The sequence below is a fragment of the Struthio camelus genome, chromosome 6, assembly GCF_040807025.1.
Source record: "Struthio camelus isolate bStrCam1 chromosome 6, bStrCam1.hap1, whole genome shotgun sequence".
In the NCBI taxonomy this organism is placed as follows: domain Eukaryota; kingdom Metazoa; phylum Chordata; class Aves; order Struthioniformes; family Struthionidae; genus Struthio; species Struthio camelus.
In genome coordinates this window covers 22,346,603-22,365,260 of record NC_090947.1, presented here as the reverse complement: position 1 = coordinate 22,365,260, position 18,658 = coordinate 22,346,603, and the positions used below count along the sequence as shown (strand labels likewise).

The window sequence follows — 18,658 nt, the reverse complement described above, 5'->3', positions numbered from 1 at the left end:
ATAACGTAATTCCTTGTATTCATAAACATTTTGCTCATATGAGTTTTCATCTGGATTATGAGTGAGATTTAAGTAATACATTACTAAGCTTTAGCATGTAATAGCTTGTCTAAAAATAGGATTGGATTATTAAGATTAATGTACTCTTTGTAGCTTTTGTTATTATTTAGAATAGAAGATAGTCATTCTTTAGTGCCGCAATTGATGACATTTTTATATCCATTTCCCAGGAAAAGAAATGCTGAAAGGATAATTCATGCATCCATTAAAATCCAGTAGACAACATTTTTAAAGTGAATACATCGAGACAGCCTCATATAGCAAAGGATAAAACTTGTTAATTAAAATTGTACTATGAGGGAAGTTTTGTGCCTCAGTTATTCTGTATGCTTCATTGAAATCTACTTGACAGTTTTTTGTTCACGTTCAGCACACCCTAAGGACTACACGACACATTTTATTTAGACTAATCATTAGCATCCTTATTCCACAAGCTTATTTTATGCCAGTTCCAGAAGGGAACTATAGTTGTTTATCCTTAAGCATGACAGTAATACAGTGTGATTGGAAACAAAAATGTCTCACTTTTGCATTGAATGATTTCTATTTGATAAAAGGACATTTTTTCCTTAGTGCTATTTTTTATGTTCTGTGAGTATCTTAACACTTCTAGACAGAGATTTATGTAACCTTTGAACCTCATTGATCATGTCACTAGCATTCACGGAAGAAAAATGTCAGTTACTGACATCAGTTACAATTATGTAGTTTGCAGTGGTACAAGGACATTGTTTCCACAGTTACAAAGTTTTGACTGAAAATACAATTTTAGTCTGTATGTATATATACAATTGCTATTGGGTATGCATGTGTCACATGACTTGGTAGTTTTGAGGACCAAACTTTTGCTTTTTTAGTGTATTGGAATTAAACATTTAGAGTTTTAGCCCTAAATCCCATGTGTTTTAAATCATGTAGAAAAGACAGTAGTACATGGTTCCAGGAATTCTTAGTTAGCAGCCTTGCCTCTATCCCTAGAATAAAGTAACCAGCAAGCTTGAGTTCAGTTGAGTAGTGTAATTTCAAGCAAGCTTTAAAACAGATTTTACGGGAAATCACACAACTAAGTACAATGCTGATTTATTAGAACCCCCAGAGTCATGCGTTTTGGAGAGGTTGAATAGGGAACAGCATGGTGTTGTGCTAAAACTTTTGATAAAATAAAGGCAGTATGCTCTAATGAAGAAAACAGGCCTTGTAGTGTTAAGAGTAAAAACATGTCTGAGAGGCTCTGTCAACAGGTTGCTTGTGTGCATGTGAAGAACAAGGCAGCAGACGCAGATATAAATACCACATCCTCTAGCGAATAGCTTATACATCTTATACCTGACTGAATTTGCCATCGCTGTCTTTCAGAAATATCGACAGTATATGTCTGGACTTCTCACTCCTCCATATGGTGTTATGGAAACTGGCTCCAACAATGACAGTAAGTATGAGAAAATAGAAATCAGCTGTTAGACAAAAGCAAAAAGAAAAGAAAGGAGAAGACAGACGTCCTCCATTTTTGGGTATGGGATTTTTTGATGTTGAATTTAATTCAATATTAGGACTGGATTAAGACTGCAATAGTAGGAAATAATTTGAAACTTGCCTACTGCATTCCGGACTATATATAACTGTATTCAGAGCTGTACACAGATCTGTACTGTGAGCTAGACCTATTGACTAAAATATACCATCTTTTGTCATATAACATTTAAGTGGATCTAGATGTTACATGAATTCCATGGGATGCAGCCGTGAATCCCGACAGTAGAATAAATATAATAAACTGGCCAATTTTCTTAGCTAGGGTGGGCTACAAAACTTACCTGGGATCCTGGGTTAATGCTTGGACAGCTAGCCTGCACTAACTGTGCAGCTGTCTGACCTTAGTTGTATAGCTAAGTTAGTATGAGTAGTTCTCTGCCTCCTGTGACCCTGTGGGATAAAGGTGTAGACACGCCTTGTAGTCATTTGAATCCAAGGGAAGCCTTTGGTATTTCCTCACTTCTGTAAATCAAGGTACTTTTATTTAGTTGTCAGAGGATTATTTAGATGTTGGTTGGGAGGAAGTCTGATGACCATCTGCAAATTTTGGCCCATGTGTTTGATGTGTTCTATTTGTGAAGGAATAGCATAGCATAGCATAGCTGGTTAGGGTGGATTCAATCCTGCCTTTGATTGTCAAGGGTTAAAACACAGCTAATGTTAAATGAAAAAAATATAACTAAGTCCTGTATACAAACTTCAAATATTAAATTGTGAGAAAGTACCCTATTTAACAAGCTGTGGTTATAGCAATTAAACAAATTAGCTCTTTTGTCTTTTTCATGTTCATAAGAGGAAAATTTTGCCTGAATAAGCATGATCAAACATGTTTTACTGTTAAAAAATCATAGATTAGAGCATATGCTATCAAAGTATTAAGACTGTCCAATTCCTTATTCCATTGGTAATAATTGGTAATATCCTGTGATATTTAGAGAACATATAGTATGTACGTACTTTCTGTATTCTTTTTTCAGGGATGCCAGACAAGGAGAATATGTCAAGTGCTCTTTGCCAAGTTTCTAAAAATTGTAATAAGGTAAATAACACCTAGTTTTGTCTTTGGTTTTTGATGGGGGATTTTTGGTAATGAAAAATGCAGAAGTACAATGTTAAGTTGAGAAGAGCCTAGTGAAAATGCAAAGCATGTGGTTGATGTGTATGAGTAAAATATACAAATTATAAGGTAGTTTTAGACATAATATCATAAAACTGAAGAAAGCAAATAGTTCAGGATTGGTGTGTTACAAAGCGTACTGCTGCTGAAGTTTGTGTTACAATTTGATTGTAAGAAAGGTGCTAAGGGCAAGGAACAAAAGTATCTCTATGACAAGAACAGAGTATAGTCAATAGATCATAAAATTCTTAATTAAATCTTATTTTAAGGCTTAACTGAGTCTTTACTGATGCATAGACAGTCTTAACTGATGCTGGGCCTTTGCACAGCGTAAATTTTCTACTGTATTGAGAGAACAGCTTTATATCCCAGTTCCCCTTTGTGAAATATTTCTGTGCATTCAGCCTCACCAAATCAGGACCCACATGAAATAACTCATGAATAATGCTATGCTGGGTTTAAAATAATTATAATAGTGGGAAGACGTAGTATGAGACATTGCTGTGAACGTTCGTCCCTGTTAGATTTCTTATGGCAGGAGCAGGAAAGTTCCAGTTATATACAGTTGCTTGGATGCTTTCTTTGTGGATATAGGAGTTTAACTGGATGCATTCGTGTGATGTCTTTAAAAGGTTAAAGGTTTTTTTTTTGTTAAATAGAAAACATGTCTTGACAGCAGATAAAGACAATGAATATTTTAGCCAGTTTCCTTAATGCTAAAATAACTACTTCCGCCTCTCCCTGTCTGTCTGTCCTGCTTCCTCGAGGATACTGACCTTTCTGAATTGTTACATTTCGCCTTTATTAAATGTACAGATGTAATAGTATGCAGTTCCTTCTTCTAGAGTCGTATTCACTCTTGCTATGCCACTTCCTGACGCAGCCTTATCCTGCATGAAAATAAGTATTTTTCATGCAGTAAGTAATAATTCTTAGATACTTAGATAGCACCTTCCGTTCTGTAAGCATTTTACCAACATTTATGAGTACTTAGCTCAGTGCTTCTCCAAGACGTGGGCATTTCAATTCTACACTTGGACTTAAGCTGGATGATCTTGCTTGAGACTGCCTAAGAACTCAAAACAAGAAGAGGGCGTAGAATCCAACCCAAAAGATACATCTCTCTCTTCTGAGACAGATGGAGGGGTTCCTGGTAGCAAGCTAAAAACATCCTCTTTTTTCCTGGAAGAAAAGGAATCCCCTCAGTAATGGTCAGTGATCCTCAGCCAGTATCACTGGTATTATGAGATCCCTCTTTTACACAGCACAAGGTTCAGTTCTTGTGTGGAACTGCTGTGTGAATGCAGTTCATGCCTGGCATGAACTTGTGTTCCAGGATATGGAGATAATACATGTATTTTCCTATCCCTCAGTGCATACAGATGGCTTCTTGCTAGTCAAATGGCTTACCGTTCAGCTGAGATCAGTTTGTGGCTGGAGAACTGGCGGAGGCAAGTTGAGCCCTAGTAATGCCGAGGTCCTGCTAGTGGATGTAAAGCATCTGCCAAAGTGCATCTGTCACTGGGCATTCTTCTTTGAGATACACACTGACAGGTCTGCAATAGCTTAGAAACTGAGCAAAGCTTTGTGATTAAAACTGCTGCCAATAGCTGGGCTTTTCTAGCACAACAGCAGTCGTCTTCACACACAAAGTAACGTTCACCTGTGTAGGAGACAAAAAGTGGCTGGGGCAGGCTCAAAGCTTTCAGTGACTTTTATGGGACTAAGGTCCTTCATGAACCAGAATAACTCACTTTCCAAGACACACATATAAAAAAAACAGCCCTCCCACACTCTGTGCATATTTATCTGGAGAAAAGCTGGGAGAGCAAATACGTGACAGATGCTTGTCACCTTGTTTAATCCTGGAAGGAGCTCAGACAGTCCTATGACAAATGTGGCAAAGTAACCTACGTAGCACAGAAATGGTTCATGAATCCTAGTTCTCTGTTTTCACCATATGGCCATATTTTTCTTTAATTATGTGGAGTGAAAGGTACGTCCAACAAAGAAGTAACTACTCAAGTATTTTGTTTACCGCATGCAATTTTTGTTCCAAATTTTAAACTGTACAATTGTTACTGTGCTTTCGGAACATGTATGCCCTCCTGTCAGTTTTGAATGATCAGGGAGATGGTGTGATTGCAGGGCAAATTCCCAGAAGCATTGCCAGCTACTCAGAACACAAAGTAACAGGTTACCAGAAAACAGCACTATGTGTGTGTATTTTAGAGTGATGTATGTTTGCCAAAATGGCTACTGGATCAGTGCAGGAGTATTCATCCAGGGCATGGGGAGTGTTTGCAGGGCATCTTTAAATTCCTTTATGTATTTATGTTACCCAGTATCATGCCTGTTGGACTGGCAGTGAGAACAGTTCAGAGAGGCCTGCAGGCTACTCTGTAATGGCCAGAAAAAGGCTGAGAGAGGAACTTCCTGAGATTCAGAGAAAGCTTCTCAAAATTGTTTATGTGATAAGAAAACATTATGCTGTTAGACAGAAGGAGTTCTAATTGTCGTGTAATTTTCCAGGGAAATTTTTAAACGTTTATTAGGACCCCAATAAATTTGATTCAGATGAAACCTAATATATTCTACTTTTCAAATATGAAATGCATGATATATTTTTAGTTAGCACTGAGTCTTTTAAAAGCACATGTAATAGGTGATTTTGCATATTTGCTAATTATTTGAGTTTCATCTTCATAACTTAATTTTTTCTCTTGTCACATCTGTTCTTTTTTGATGAGTAACTTAAGATTTTTCTTCTAATGTATGCACTGAAATTTTCTCACCATATAGAGAAGTTTGGTTTTCCTAGTTCATTAAAATCCATTAAAAATTCTATTTGGAGAAGGCAGCAAAGAGATTTTATTTTACTAAACAAAATTCATTTCATTGAGGGTTACATTATTGCACATCATGTAATGCAGTGTAACAGTTCAATTGAGCATAAAATAAAAAGTATGTTACAAAGTCTTCAGTTATATTTTGGGGTATGGAAACAAAATCAATTTTAAGCTGTCTTGCATAAGGAAAAATAACATAGCTTCTATCTTTCTAGCTAGTCAGATTAATATCTCTACACTAGCCCCTCTAGGTCTAACTTTTGAAAATTCTTGTGGGATGGATCTGGCTATAACGGGATCTGCTAGGTGAATATAACCCTAAAGCCAAAATGACGAAATCAATAATAATTTCACATACATTTTTGGAAACGATACCGAAGAGTACTTAGAACACAGGGGAGCTCAGGTTCCAGTGTGCAAACAGAATAGAGAGCAGTTATGCTTCCAACAGAGCTGGCAGCAGGGTTGCTTGGTGCATCCCAGAACAAGATCCTGTTTTTACAATTTGCCAGTTTTTCACTGTTTAGGCTGAATTTGCCATGCTGAGAGTATGCTTCTGGCTGATTTTTAAATTGAAATAGATCATACCTCTCTGACACTGAGGATGTGGGAAAATACACAGCACATGTTAAATGACTTTTCCCAGTGATGTTCTAGCAGTCCTGAGCTTTGAACCAGGAGCTGGACATTTGAGGCTTGCTCTGCCAGTAAGGAGTTCCATTTGCGACCCCCAGCAAAAATAAACCATATCATACAGCCTTAAAAAATCTCAGTAGAAGTTGGCTCACTAGAGGCTCATTACAGTTTAATTGCTAGCTTGTGCAAAGGTGCTGTGTGCGTTGCGTATGCTGAATTCCCACACTGCACTTCCTTGGTCATGGACTACATGTGCATTACTATGTCAACACTTAACAATATGGTTTTTACTGCAATCAATCACTCCTTCTAGTTGCTAAAGCAACATTTTGGTTATCACACACTGCAAACCGTAGTTGTCTCCTCTGTGCTTTTACACCCTCCACTGTTGCCTCCACAAGTAGGAAATGGGTAAAGAAGAATTAGCCTAGTCTTTTGAGAAGACATGAGATGTAAAGTGGTTTTAAAGGAGAGAAGAGGGCATTGCAGAATGGAGTTGAAATGGCATGTTGGTTGAAATGGAATTGGGTAAGAACAGAGGACAGATCCATCAAGGGCATGAATGTCCCCTCTGCTTGGAGCTTGATGCTGAACACTTCCTTCTGCTGTCAGCAAATGTCTGTGAAATTCCTTGGCAAATGGTAGCTTCTTCTCCTAACAGAGCATAGGAATGATCCACAGGAAGAGTAGAAATCTGGGATCAATAACAACTATTCTATTTGTTCATCCTGAAAGGAGGAAAGTGCTTTTTCATCTCCTTTGAACTGAGGAAACTGTACTGAACACAGAAGACAAGCAGATTAAATTTGCAAATTCATACAGTTACTCTTCATCACAATTGAAGAATGTATTTTTTCTGAAATCTCTACTTCTTTATGTTTTATTTTTATTATCTTCCCTATTTTGTCTTTAGATTTCTTTTGTGATAAAGAGCTACAGGAGCTCCCTCTAGTGCACAAAGTAATATTGGAATGATACATGTAGATAAGGTTTGTAAAGCTTACTCATTACAACATTCCCTTTGTGTTTTTCATGTAATGAGTTCAAATCCTCTAGACTGGAAGCTTGTCAGAAGTGATTTAGCTGAAGATTTTTTTTACAGTAAAATTTCTTTAGGGCAGGCTGAAATACTTTTCTGAAAGTCACCTTTTTGTCTGTCTTCTTCCCTGATTAATTTGATATAATAAAATATAGCTCACCATTCTTTCCTGATTTTTCAATAAGGCTTAGGTGCCTTGCTGATTTTGATGCATTTAAATAATTAGAATAACATGATTGTGAAAACATGATTTGCTATTTTATCAGCTCTAAATGTATTTAATCGAAGTATATCTAAAAGATCTTTTGGTTGACAGAAAAGGACATAACCTCAGTGTTAGTCCTTAAAATACTGCCACTTTCAACATTGCCAGGCAAATGTATATTCACTTGTTTAAATTTTCAAGCATTTAGCTATAGCTCTGGGCACTTAAAAGTATACTGGTTGTAGAGATGACGTTACAATTCAGTAGATGTGGCCTTGAAAAGCCCACACAAGACACCAGTAATAATCAAGTTCATTCACCATATTAACTACTGTAGCAGTGAACACAATAATTTCACTTCTGATTTCCCTATATTTCAATTTACTATTCCCAAATGCCTAAGGAGAAAGCATATCTTTTAACATATTCAATATATTGTCAAACGTGGAATTGATAGGCCATTAGCAGAATGCTGTGGGAAATGTTTCACATGCTCATGAAATTGTGAGCCTGCAGAAAAGAATAACAAAAGAGAGAGAGCAGGAAAGCAAACAGTATTCTAGCAAGATTATAGATGCAATGACAAGATGTTTTTCTGAAAGTGGTAACCTCTCCACATTTACATGGAAATTGTGTTTTAACAGAATTGATTTTCTGTGTGGATGGTTTGTATGACTGTCCAGTGACATGTGCGCATTAATTCTTAACCTCTCTTGGGCTCTGTGCCAAATTCTGTTGTCCTATACGATGTTAGCATAGGGTTAAAAAAAAAAACCTTTCATATTCTGTTTTAAAGTGGCTGCATAAAAGCACTGTATGCAAATATTTCTAAGTAATGTCTTCATGCAGTCCTAACTCTACCAATTACTTTTAGGGGCTGCTCTAATATTTTGGCACCAATTTCACATATATGAAACTAATTCACTTAGATGTCTGCTCAAGTTCTTCATTTTGCTCGGAGTGGAAGTGCTCAGGGTTCAATCGTTATCACAGCCTGCAACAATTTGGCTAGTGTAGATGCTGTGCCTATAGTCCTTGGCAGTGAGTCACATGGTGACAGCATATGGCAGGAGAGATAACAGACAGGAGTATGAGATGAGTAGGTGTCTGTGACAAATACATTTTTCATACATTAGTAATGAACTTCATCATGAAAAATGTGCAGGCCTTTATGTGTCACCAGAGCTCTTTAATGTAAACAAAATTGTTAGAAAGGCTGCAGGTTTACATAAGTAGGTTTTGCATAAGCTAAATTGTTGGAGAACCACCAGGGACAGTTTTGGGACATCACTATCTCTAGTTCCAGCCATACACAGATGATACACAGCTGTACACCTCCCTTCCAAATACCACTGTGAATAGGGATGCCTCAAAGAACAAGCTTGCACCATCTCATCTTCTGTTATCCTATCCTGCTGCCTGATAATCTGTGAAATATCTGTAAGCCATGACCTCCTTGTGTATCCTGAATTGTGGAGACCCTAATGGCAGTTTCTGTTGGAAATGGTTTCTTCTGCTGTAGCTGACGACATAATTGAGCTCCATCTGACCAACATAGAACTAGCCGGAGTAGTCACGGGGTAAAAATCTACAGATGTGATTTGTGAGTCTCATTTGATATATTACTATTTGGGAATAAATATCATTGTGGAGGGGGCAAAAACAGAATCCTTGGTCTGGATTGCTGTGTATATACCAGCATGCATATCAGAATAACTAAATTTCTGCTCTTCTCTTTATTGATCCAATTCAAGGATTCCCGATCTGGAAGCCCTTCTGTGAATTTGGAAGAGAAAATATGACCCTTTCTTTCTACCTTGAGGGGTTTTCACTGTTGAGGCTCTAAGGACAGGCGTAAGACTAGAGAGAGCTGAGTAAGAGCTTGAGGTAACATGGGAAAGGCAGCATGGCTGAAGAGAAATTTTCCCTTTCTATCTCCTTTTGGCTAGGTGAATGAGTATTGTCATCCTAGTTTAAATAAATAAAATATAAGTAATAAAGGAAAAATAACAGAAATTCCTAGCTCATGCTGGCATTTCTAAAACACTGAATATCACGGAGGAGTTGTGGGAAGTTCTTTCAATATTGAAATCACTTTTATATCCGGTTGTGTGGGAGAGGGTAGTATATTGTGTCACCTGCCAGTGCTGGCAAGGGCAGTCTGATAAGATACACTGTGGAGTCATATTTGATGACTCTTGCTCTGTGGCTGTGTGATGCTGTCCAAACACATAAAACATGCACATATGCTCCATTTATCTTTTGCAGTTGAAAGGCAGGAAGAGCGGGTAATTATACCAAGGAAAAAAATCCTTTTCAAGGTTCATATCTTCAGACAAGTCAAGCGTATACAAGTAGCACTTTTGGCACTTAGATCTGAAACTGCAAAATGATTTTTTTGAATCTTGTAATTATTTTCTCAAGTTTGGCAGAAAAATTGAATCAGGGATCTGAAATCAGATTCCTTACATTCACTCATATCATCTCTCATGGAGTATTTTGACTGTCTGTCCCACAGTACTTGCTGGAAATTGGTATTCCACAAAGTCAAATGTAGTTCTGAGTCTGTAAGAAATAATCAATGCATCTTATCTGATCATCGTGAAGAATCTTTTTTATCTGTGTACAGAGGACAAAATTTTGAGAGGTTAACAGCAGGGAAAAGCTGTTTGGTGATTTTATTCTTATTTTTGTGTGACTTAGTCAAGAACCAGGAGCCCCTTGTGCTAGACTCTCTGCAAACAGCACCCCTCCGAAAGCAATACTCTCGTTGTGGCGCTCCTTTAGAACCATGTAGGATCTGAGTTCTTGAAGGAAAATTGTCATATATGTAAGAGAGAGCTGAAAATGTAATTGGACCATTATTTCCAGTGATGGTTAGGAGCAAGTGCTGTTCAGGTATTTAAAGATTTATGGTTTATGACTTTTCATTATTTATTCTTTTTGTAAATTTCCTTCTGGAAGAAAGCTTGGCACAAGACTGTGAACACGTTTGATCTCTGTGTGCTTTATCATCAGTGATGCAGCTGTCTTAAAATTAAAGGTAGCAGTTAGTGAGGAAATGCGTATATACATAGCTGAGTTGGCTAGTCGAGAAGTGAAAGGAATACATAATTTCGGTTCCAAAATAAAAACGAAAAAAGTCAGACTTCCGATACAGTTACTACACTGCTTCTAATTAGAGTTACTCTACAACACTTGTTTTCATCTTAAGGAAATGAAATTATATAAGCAATTTGTACAACCTTAAATATGCGCTGGATGGAGAGACAGCAACTTAAATGAAGAGAATTACAGTTAAGCCATTGCAAACCTCCCATTACTGCTTTGTCCAACCCCACTCTCTAAAGTTGTTGACAATTTAATGGACTAAAGACTTTATCTTCTTTCTCATGTCACTCTTCCCTTGTATATTTTTTGCACCATGGCTCAGAAGGTTACTTTTCACCTGAAGCTATTTCCTGATCTTAGAGCCGTGTGAGTGGCAGTGGTGGCACCAGGAGATGGGGCAGGAGTGGGGGGCTGTGCAGGAGAAAGGCAGTGGGGGCATTGATGCCCAGACCGGAGCAGATTTACACCCCGAAAGAGCTGAGGGCCGGGGCTGCCCTTCCCCAGCAGATCCATGACCTGCATCTGGACTGCGCAGCCCCAGCCTCCTCTGCTGTCCCTTCTTTCTACCTCTGTCTCCTCCTTCGCACGGACACTGCTGCTTGGCTTGTGGTGGGCGAGCAGAACGGTCAGAGACAGATTCACCCTTTTTCTGAGCTTAATTTTCTGTTGTTTTAGTTGAGAATTAACTTCCTGGCCAGGGCCAGAGCAAGCAACAGGACAGAGCCTGGATATGGTGGTGAAGGAGAGGATTTCCTCTAGCCACTTCAGCTGAAGGGAAAGCAGAACAACTGGCAGGGCACCTTCTGGTCAGACCGACTTGCAGCTCTGTTGCAAGTCACTGCTAAATCACGAATGAATCTGTGATGTCCTTCTCCTATATCTAAATAGAGATTTGTATGATATATTCCCGTTACTGCTCTAACACATGTGCAGATTAGGTAAACATTTGTTCCCCTCTCTTCCCTCCTCTTGGGTGGTGTTCAGAGCCAGTCTAGATTAGGAATTTTCAAATTGTGGTCTGCAAACCACTGGGTTCTGGCAGCTATTTCACGTGAGTCTGGGAAAGGTACCTAGGAAAAGCCTATTGTTACTAGCTACACAAGGCTCCTCGTATTGCATGGTAAAACTGGGCATCCACAAACTGAATAACCCCCCGCCATACCCACACACCTTTTCTTGTGTTCAGTTGAGTTCCCACTCTCATGAACTTCTGCATTAGCTTCTGCAGCTTCCAGGAGAATGTCAGAAAATCCTGTGTCGACAAAACTGTAGAAATGAGGTTTCTGGCATTCCTTTTGCTCTACATCTATAGCCACTGCTCCACAGCAGTCCTTAGCCTGTCACTGTAATAGGATGACTTTCCTGTATTGCAGGTACAGTAGTCCCAACTGGGGGAAGGAGGAGGGAGAGGGAAAGCAGGATGTTGCCTTGCCACAACTCCTATATGCCACTCAGTCTGCTCAGTTTCTTCAGTGTTATGATGTTCTTGAAAGACTGTCTTTTGTCTGACTTTTCTGCTATGAAATGTAAGATCTTTGGGTAGAAAATACGGATTGCTGCCTGGAAAGTGTTGTGTGACCTTGAGCAGTATAGATACATGGCAATCTGCAGTAATATCAGGCTTTCCTCCGCCAGAAATTTGTCTGAGGATGATGCACCTCCTTCTCTGCAAGATAGTCTCTCAGATCGACTGCCACAGAGCAGCTAAAGATTCCTGTGTTAGTGTAGGAATTATGGTATTTTTAGACAAACAAGTTAGCTGTGAATATTGTATGTATGTTCAGTATTTCCAGTCAAGCTGGTTTGGATTACAGTAATTAAACTTCTCTGGAACAGCAGACATTAACTATTTATCTTCACAGTACGCTTTTAAATGCTTAATCTAATGCTGTATACAGCACATACAGCCCACAAAGGTCTTCACTAAAGAGTCAATTAGACGAAAGAAGGTTTTGAGATTATGTTTAAAAAGGAAGGGAGTGGTTGAGGGATGGCAGGGACAGAATTTCAGTTGGACGAAGCAATAGTTTCAGCAGTGATGTGAAAATTAACACCAACATTAAGGAGGAACAGAAGGAGGATGATGTGTTATAAAAGGCATACAGTAGGTCCCCTTCCCATTCCACAAAGACAGGACTGGTTCTGTGATATCCCTAAAAGCCAGACATCACAGAATTTACACAGCTCGGGCTACATACTGAGAGAGGTAAAAAAAGGTCATTTCTTTCAGAACTTGCTGCGATGAATTGGGTATAAAGTGGTTAGCTAGGGAAAAATGTCAGGTGGAGTAATTTCCCCTCTCTCTCAGTTTTAGGCTAATTATTGCAGTGTTCTGTGTTCATTTGGGGAGCCAAATTTTTCTCAGTTCCAGTCAAGACCCATTTTACAGTAGGAGCATCTTAGTGTATGTTTAGAAATGTGTCTTTCCTTTACAGGTTACCAGGGAAGATGAGCTGAAATTCATAACAATAAGAACAAGTATGAACAGGCCTAGTTTAAATGGTGGTAAGTTAGGCAGATCTCAGCTCTGCAGGAAGTCAGGAGAAGAGAAGAAGCAGTTTTGCAAATGTGAGATATTTATTATTTTTCAATAGTAATTATATCGTGTTCAGGTTGGCAGGAATTGGCAGAAAAGTTCTTTTACGATCTTGGGGAATACCTACTGTTCACATGGATGCAGATTAACTCAATGTTTGTAGTTTACTTAATGATTATTCCCATAGGATTATGGAATTAATGTGAAAAATGAGGCATTTAATCCATATGCAGATCTAATCATTTGGTTCCAAATGCCTTTGCATGCTTTTAATCAGTACAATTAACTGCCCGCGAAGTATCAGAACAACACTGAATTAATTGATGGTATGTATAGCAGTTATGAGTTTCATTTCAGGCTGGTCAAACTTGAGAGATCACAACTGGATTTTACTCTTAAGAGTGAAGTTCCCCCTACCCTTCATAGCCAATGTTTCCCCCACAAGTGTTTGTTGTTTGACATTGCCTGTTACTGAACAGGTGGTAATGTGCCCACACTGCAAAAAGAGGTTATGGTGTTGACGAGTTTCCTCAGAAGACGTGTGTTAATTGTCTCTTGTGACCAGTCTCTCCTCGTCTTGTTGCTTGGGCTGGTCCCAAGGCTTCTTCAGGGCTAGCAGAGCCGTGACAGTGCTGCCAGGTCCTGGTCAAGGGTAGCAACTGTCTTGTGTTGACTCGGTGCCACTAGAAAGAAGGTGCTACCCTGAGGAGATTGCAATCCAGTTATAAAACAAAAGCAACCAGTATACTGTGAAAGACATGAAAGAGAAAAGATAGCTGACAGATTCGGCACACCAGCAGCCTACACTTTGACAAGCTTTTTGTAGATATCATGGAGAAAATGAAGTTTTAAGGAAGATAAGAAGGTTCTTTTGTGGATATTTGCCAAGAGCAGAATGCTTATCTCTTTCAGTGACACACAAATATGTAAATTAAGCAGAAGTGCTTGGATGGTTTTTATGTTTATGACAGCAGATTTTAAGCTATTGAAGTAAAGTTATACCTGGCTGAAAGAAGAATGTTTGCACTTTTTAAAAATGAATTCTGGTCTAGCCATCAGTATAGGATTTCTTTCTTGTGTTTACTTTCAAGTACTACAGGAGCAACTATTAATATAAATATATTACATATAGATGGAAAACATCTATGTAGGTAATTAAAAGTCGTGTGACCTACTTGTACGAAGTGGGATAACGGGAGGCGTTGCCCAGGATTAGATTATTCCTTCTCAAGTTCTTTTTTGGATGGGAGGAAGAACGAGTACATAGGTTAGCTGGAATCTGAGGCAGGTGTGCTATGCTCCTGGAGAGTTTACTCCTTCATTTCATGTATATTTGCACAGTGCACTGTCCTGAACTTGGAGAAAAAAGAGCCTGGAATCACTGAAAGAGACACAGAAGGGATTTAAATTAACTTCTCTTCTCTGCTTGCCAGAGGTTTTACCTTGTTGCTGACTTCCCCAGCAGATTCAGGAGGCAACCTTCAACTGCCGTGAGCTCTGTCTCACCTCAATGACTTTTCCTTTCTTTGTTAAAAATGATTGTAAAATGTTCAGGATGAAATTGTAGACTTCCAGGATTTCACTTGTAACATTCAACAGTTTTTCTGGTTGCGCATTCTCATCACTTGTCAGTGATATGGATAGATAACTGTTTCTCCGTTTTACAGGTGGAGAAGTTGAAACACACTGAAGCAGAATGACTAGCGGGGGTCAGGCAACAAATGTAGCGGCAGCCCTCTGGAGACAGTGGTGCTCCTGCCTCACTTGGGTGACGTTTTGACTACACTAAAGTGAACAGGAGTTTTACCATTGATTTTAATGGGGTCACAGGTTCACCACTTGATTGTCACTCCCTCCCGTTTTTAGCACCTTAATGGTTGGTATGAAACCACATTATCTCACGTTTCACCCCATAGTGCTCAAAACAGTTCTGGTGTCTGAGTATAATCAAACTGTGGGAGAGCCCATTCAGTCCTGTTTGTCCTTGGGTCAGGCCTCTTGGCAAGTTTAGGAGGTGGGATATTTGTGTGCAGAAGTTAGGAAGGTGTCTGGAAACCAGCAAAATAAATCATCCAGAAGCTCCTTAAAAATTAACTCCCCTTTGCTTTGTCTTTTGACTATTTGTTGCATACTTAAAGTGAGTTTGAGAGGCACATCTTAAGAACTAGTAACTTTGCAGCCTGATTTTTTTATTCTACTTTTCCATTTTCAGCATTATAGTTTGCTTCTCAAGATGTAACTAATTTCAGGTAAATGCAGTATTAACAAAACTGTAGATACTAAGAAAACAGTAATTCTTGTGAGGGACAATGGAAAAAGTTTTTTCTTAGGTTAAAGAAATGCAGCAGCAGAGAAACCAGTAATGTTGCTGGGCTGAGATTGCTTATGACAACCACAGTCACACCTCTGTCAGAATATCTGGAACGCTCACAGTAGCGTTAGCGTTTTGTGACTTTTTATTCAATGCATGCAGTGTAGTTATAGCAGCTGTTTCATTGTAGCAAGGAAGTAGAAAAATGACAGGAAAATAAGACATCATTAGCCATGTTCTAGGTGTTTTTGTGCACTGGTCATAGTCTGTTTCAATATACTTTTTCCCTTTGACATTCACAGTGAAGTATCATTTTTGGTAATGGCGGAATCATTTTGTGTTAAAAGCACAGACATATACAGTTTGTGAAAGAAACATTGCAGAAGTGCTAAATAATGCGATTTCAGTTTAACATTCTGAAATGAATTTTCTACACTGATTGTATTTGAGAATTTAAAAGGGCACACTTTCCTGTTTATGCTATTAATACATGTAGATTACTACAGAAAAACAATTTTAGAATGTATTTTAAAATACAGCTTAATATTTACATTGTATTAAGTTTAAAGAATAAAGATAGGATTTTAAAACAGTCGTCGTTACTCTTGAGTATTTCGATAGTAGCCCTTCTACTGACAATATTCAAAGCATTTTGCAAAGGTAGAAATTATTAGTATTCCTCCCTCCAAAAAGGCAGAAGTGAAGCACAGTGTGATTACATGCTTTGTGCAAGGTGAGTTGATTCAGAAAAAGGAGTAAAACTCAGGTATCTTACCTACTGGTCCTGACAATTTTACTAGTCTATTTTGCTTGGTTTAGTTAGCTTGTGGTGCGTTAAACCTCTGAGTATTTAGATTACAGATGCCATAGTTTTATGAAGCACAGAAGACTTTTTGATGTAGATATTTTCTGTCTCCGTGGAAGTTCCCTATTTTTGCAAACATTCGTGTGACTTGTTTGTGTTCCCCTCCATTCATACTTTGTCCTCCTTCCCGCTTTTGCTGTTTATAGATGTGTCTTAAGAAGCCATGGTAGTCTTCTGTGAGCATGGGTGCTTTGAAGATGCTTAGATAATACAATTTTAGGGTATTTAGAGACTGGCTAAGGGTCTTTCTAATTCTTGGATTAAAGTTATGTAAAAATCAGGGCAGAAGTGGTCTGAGTTGGGCAGAGATCAGTCCTGCTAACGGGGCTACAGGATCGTCTGGGGCTGAGGAGGAGCCCCTCGAGGTCCCTGTCGCTGCAAGCACGTGCCAGGCTTTCTCACTGCACCCAGGGAGCTGGTTAGGGGACCCTGACATTGTTTGGTTGTTTTCTGAGGACTGGCTTTTCTCCCACCTGTAAACCCTGTAACTCTGTTGGTCAGTGTGTCAGCATGTTGTTACAAACAGGACTGCTCCCGAGACCCAGCATAGGCTAACAGAGTGCAGAAATTCCTATGATATTGCTTACCTTTTCCTTCAAATTTTGACAATTTTCAAAGAATCTTTTTATGACAGTGTTTTAGACCAGCTTCTTCCCTTATTTTTTTCAGCATAGGCACACTTTCTCTGCAGATGGAACTAGGACTAATGGAGTTGACTTAGGATAATCTGTCCAAGACTGCCTTCTACCTGGAACTATGCTCCCATAGTTAAAATACTGAATGCTCAGGTATATCTCCGATATAGGTATAGCCCTGCTTAATCTGTACCACTGGGAATGTTGGTTTGTATGAGAAAAAGAGCCATCTCCACAAAGGCCCCTCATCTTTGGATTTCTGATCTTTATCCTTGGTCTGGAACAGCTCAGATCACATATTACAAAAAAGCAACTTTTTGAAAAGGGCTGAATGGATTTGAAAAAGAATGAGGAGAACAGAAAGGGGAGGTTTTATGTGGAAGGGCTGTGTTTTGTGGGGAGTTTTGCTAATTTTCAGCTGCCTCTTATTGACTGGCCATACTTTGGCCAAGGACATGGGAATGTTTTTTATAGGTTTTACATACTGTCAGTCTTTCTTCTGCTACTGTTAGAGCTCTGCTCGCCTTTGCTCTAGACTGATTTCCTCCCTTTGTGAACCAGGTAGAGCACTGATAGCTTTTCAGGACATTTATTCAAGGTTATTCAAGCACGGTCATCAGAAGTCAGTTGGAACCAGTGAGAGCTAAAGATGCTCAGTGCTTCCTGAAATGCTCTTAGGAGAATCCAGTGTTCTGGCCCTGCCTTGAAACTCATTAAGTCAATTAGAGACTTCCCATTGATTTCAGGGGGCTTTGGATTAGGCCCTAAATCACCAGTAATTGCTGAGGGTGTAAAACAAACAAACCGCTTAGTGATGCCACTGTTGCTGCTGCCACCTTTCAACTTGTGTGGCTTTTGTCCTTTGTTTCTTGTGGATCCCCTGCCAGCCAGGAAGAAAACAGATGTCACTTGCAATTCTTTTCAGCGTGCCAGTTGGAAGTAAGGGATCAAGAGTAGTGCACAGGTTTATCTGATCACCCGGGTAACCCCACATGCCCTGTTTAACTGCAACAAATACAGCAACTTGTTCTCTATTCAAAGATGAGCTATACTGAGGTCATGGGAAAATCGTGATTCATTGGCTTTTATTTTATTTCTTCTTAGTTCTTTGCAATACACATTTCCTACCTTAACGTTTGAGAGTAATAGTTAGGTTCCTTCCGTGATTTGATTCTGCAAATCCAAATGCTGCAGATCCAAAGCATTCATATGTAAAGACCGAGGGGAAAAAAAATCCCTTGACAGTTATTTAACCAGGGGAATGAAAAAATGTATTTTTGTAAGAGATGTTCTTGGATTTTATGCAGTACATTCAAAAAACTTGACAATGCAGACCTCATGTTAGGTCTCTATTATTGTTATTCATTATATTATTTATTTGTTTGCATATGGTTTGCTCAGTGATGTAAGAAGCACAGAAATAAAGGCAGCCCCTGCCCTATAGTTTGTAATCTAAGGCCCATTTCTCCAGAGATTAAATGGGTGCATAAAATTATACACATGAATAGTCTCATTTAAATCTACGCTATTGCTCTCATGCATAAATATTTGAATCTTCAAAGGACTGGAGGCTAAAATTGTTACTTTCTCTGCTTCACCCCAATTTAAATAGGGTGCTATGCGATTGGCTGACACGGAGGGTTTGTTTGAATTGCCTGAACGTGTGAATCTTTAAATGTATCGAGATGGAGTTTGTAAAATATTCACACTGAAAACCATTTTATCACAGCTAGGAACAGTTTCTCATGATCACTTTGTTCT

General features: G+C 38.9%; 1 protein-coding gene across 3 annotated transcripts in view; it reads left to right on the top strand.

The window, feature by feature from the left end:
* The window catches only part of RAPGEF4 (Rap guanine nucleotide exchange factor 4), a 164,602-nt gene that overhangs the window by 82,234 nt on the left and 63,710 nt on the right, over nucleotides 1-18,658 (top strand). For all 3 annotated transcript variants that reach the window (XM_068948582.1, XM_068948580.1, XM_009681750.2), the window contains 2 exons: nucleotides 1,417-1,489; nucleotides 2,571-2,632. In XM_068948582.1, the coding sequence (XP_068804683.1) occupies nucleotides 1,417-1,489; nucleotides 2,571-2,632 (135 nt within the window). The remainder of the gene's footprint in view (nucleotides 1-1,416; nucleotides 1,490-2,570; nucleotides 2,633-18,658) is intronic.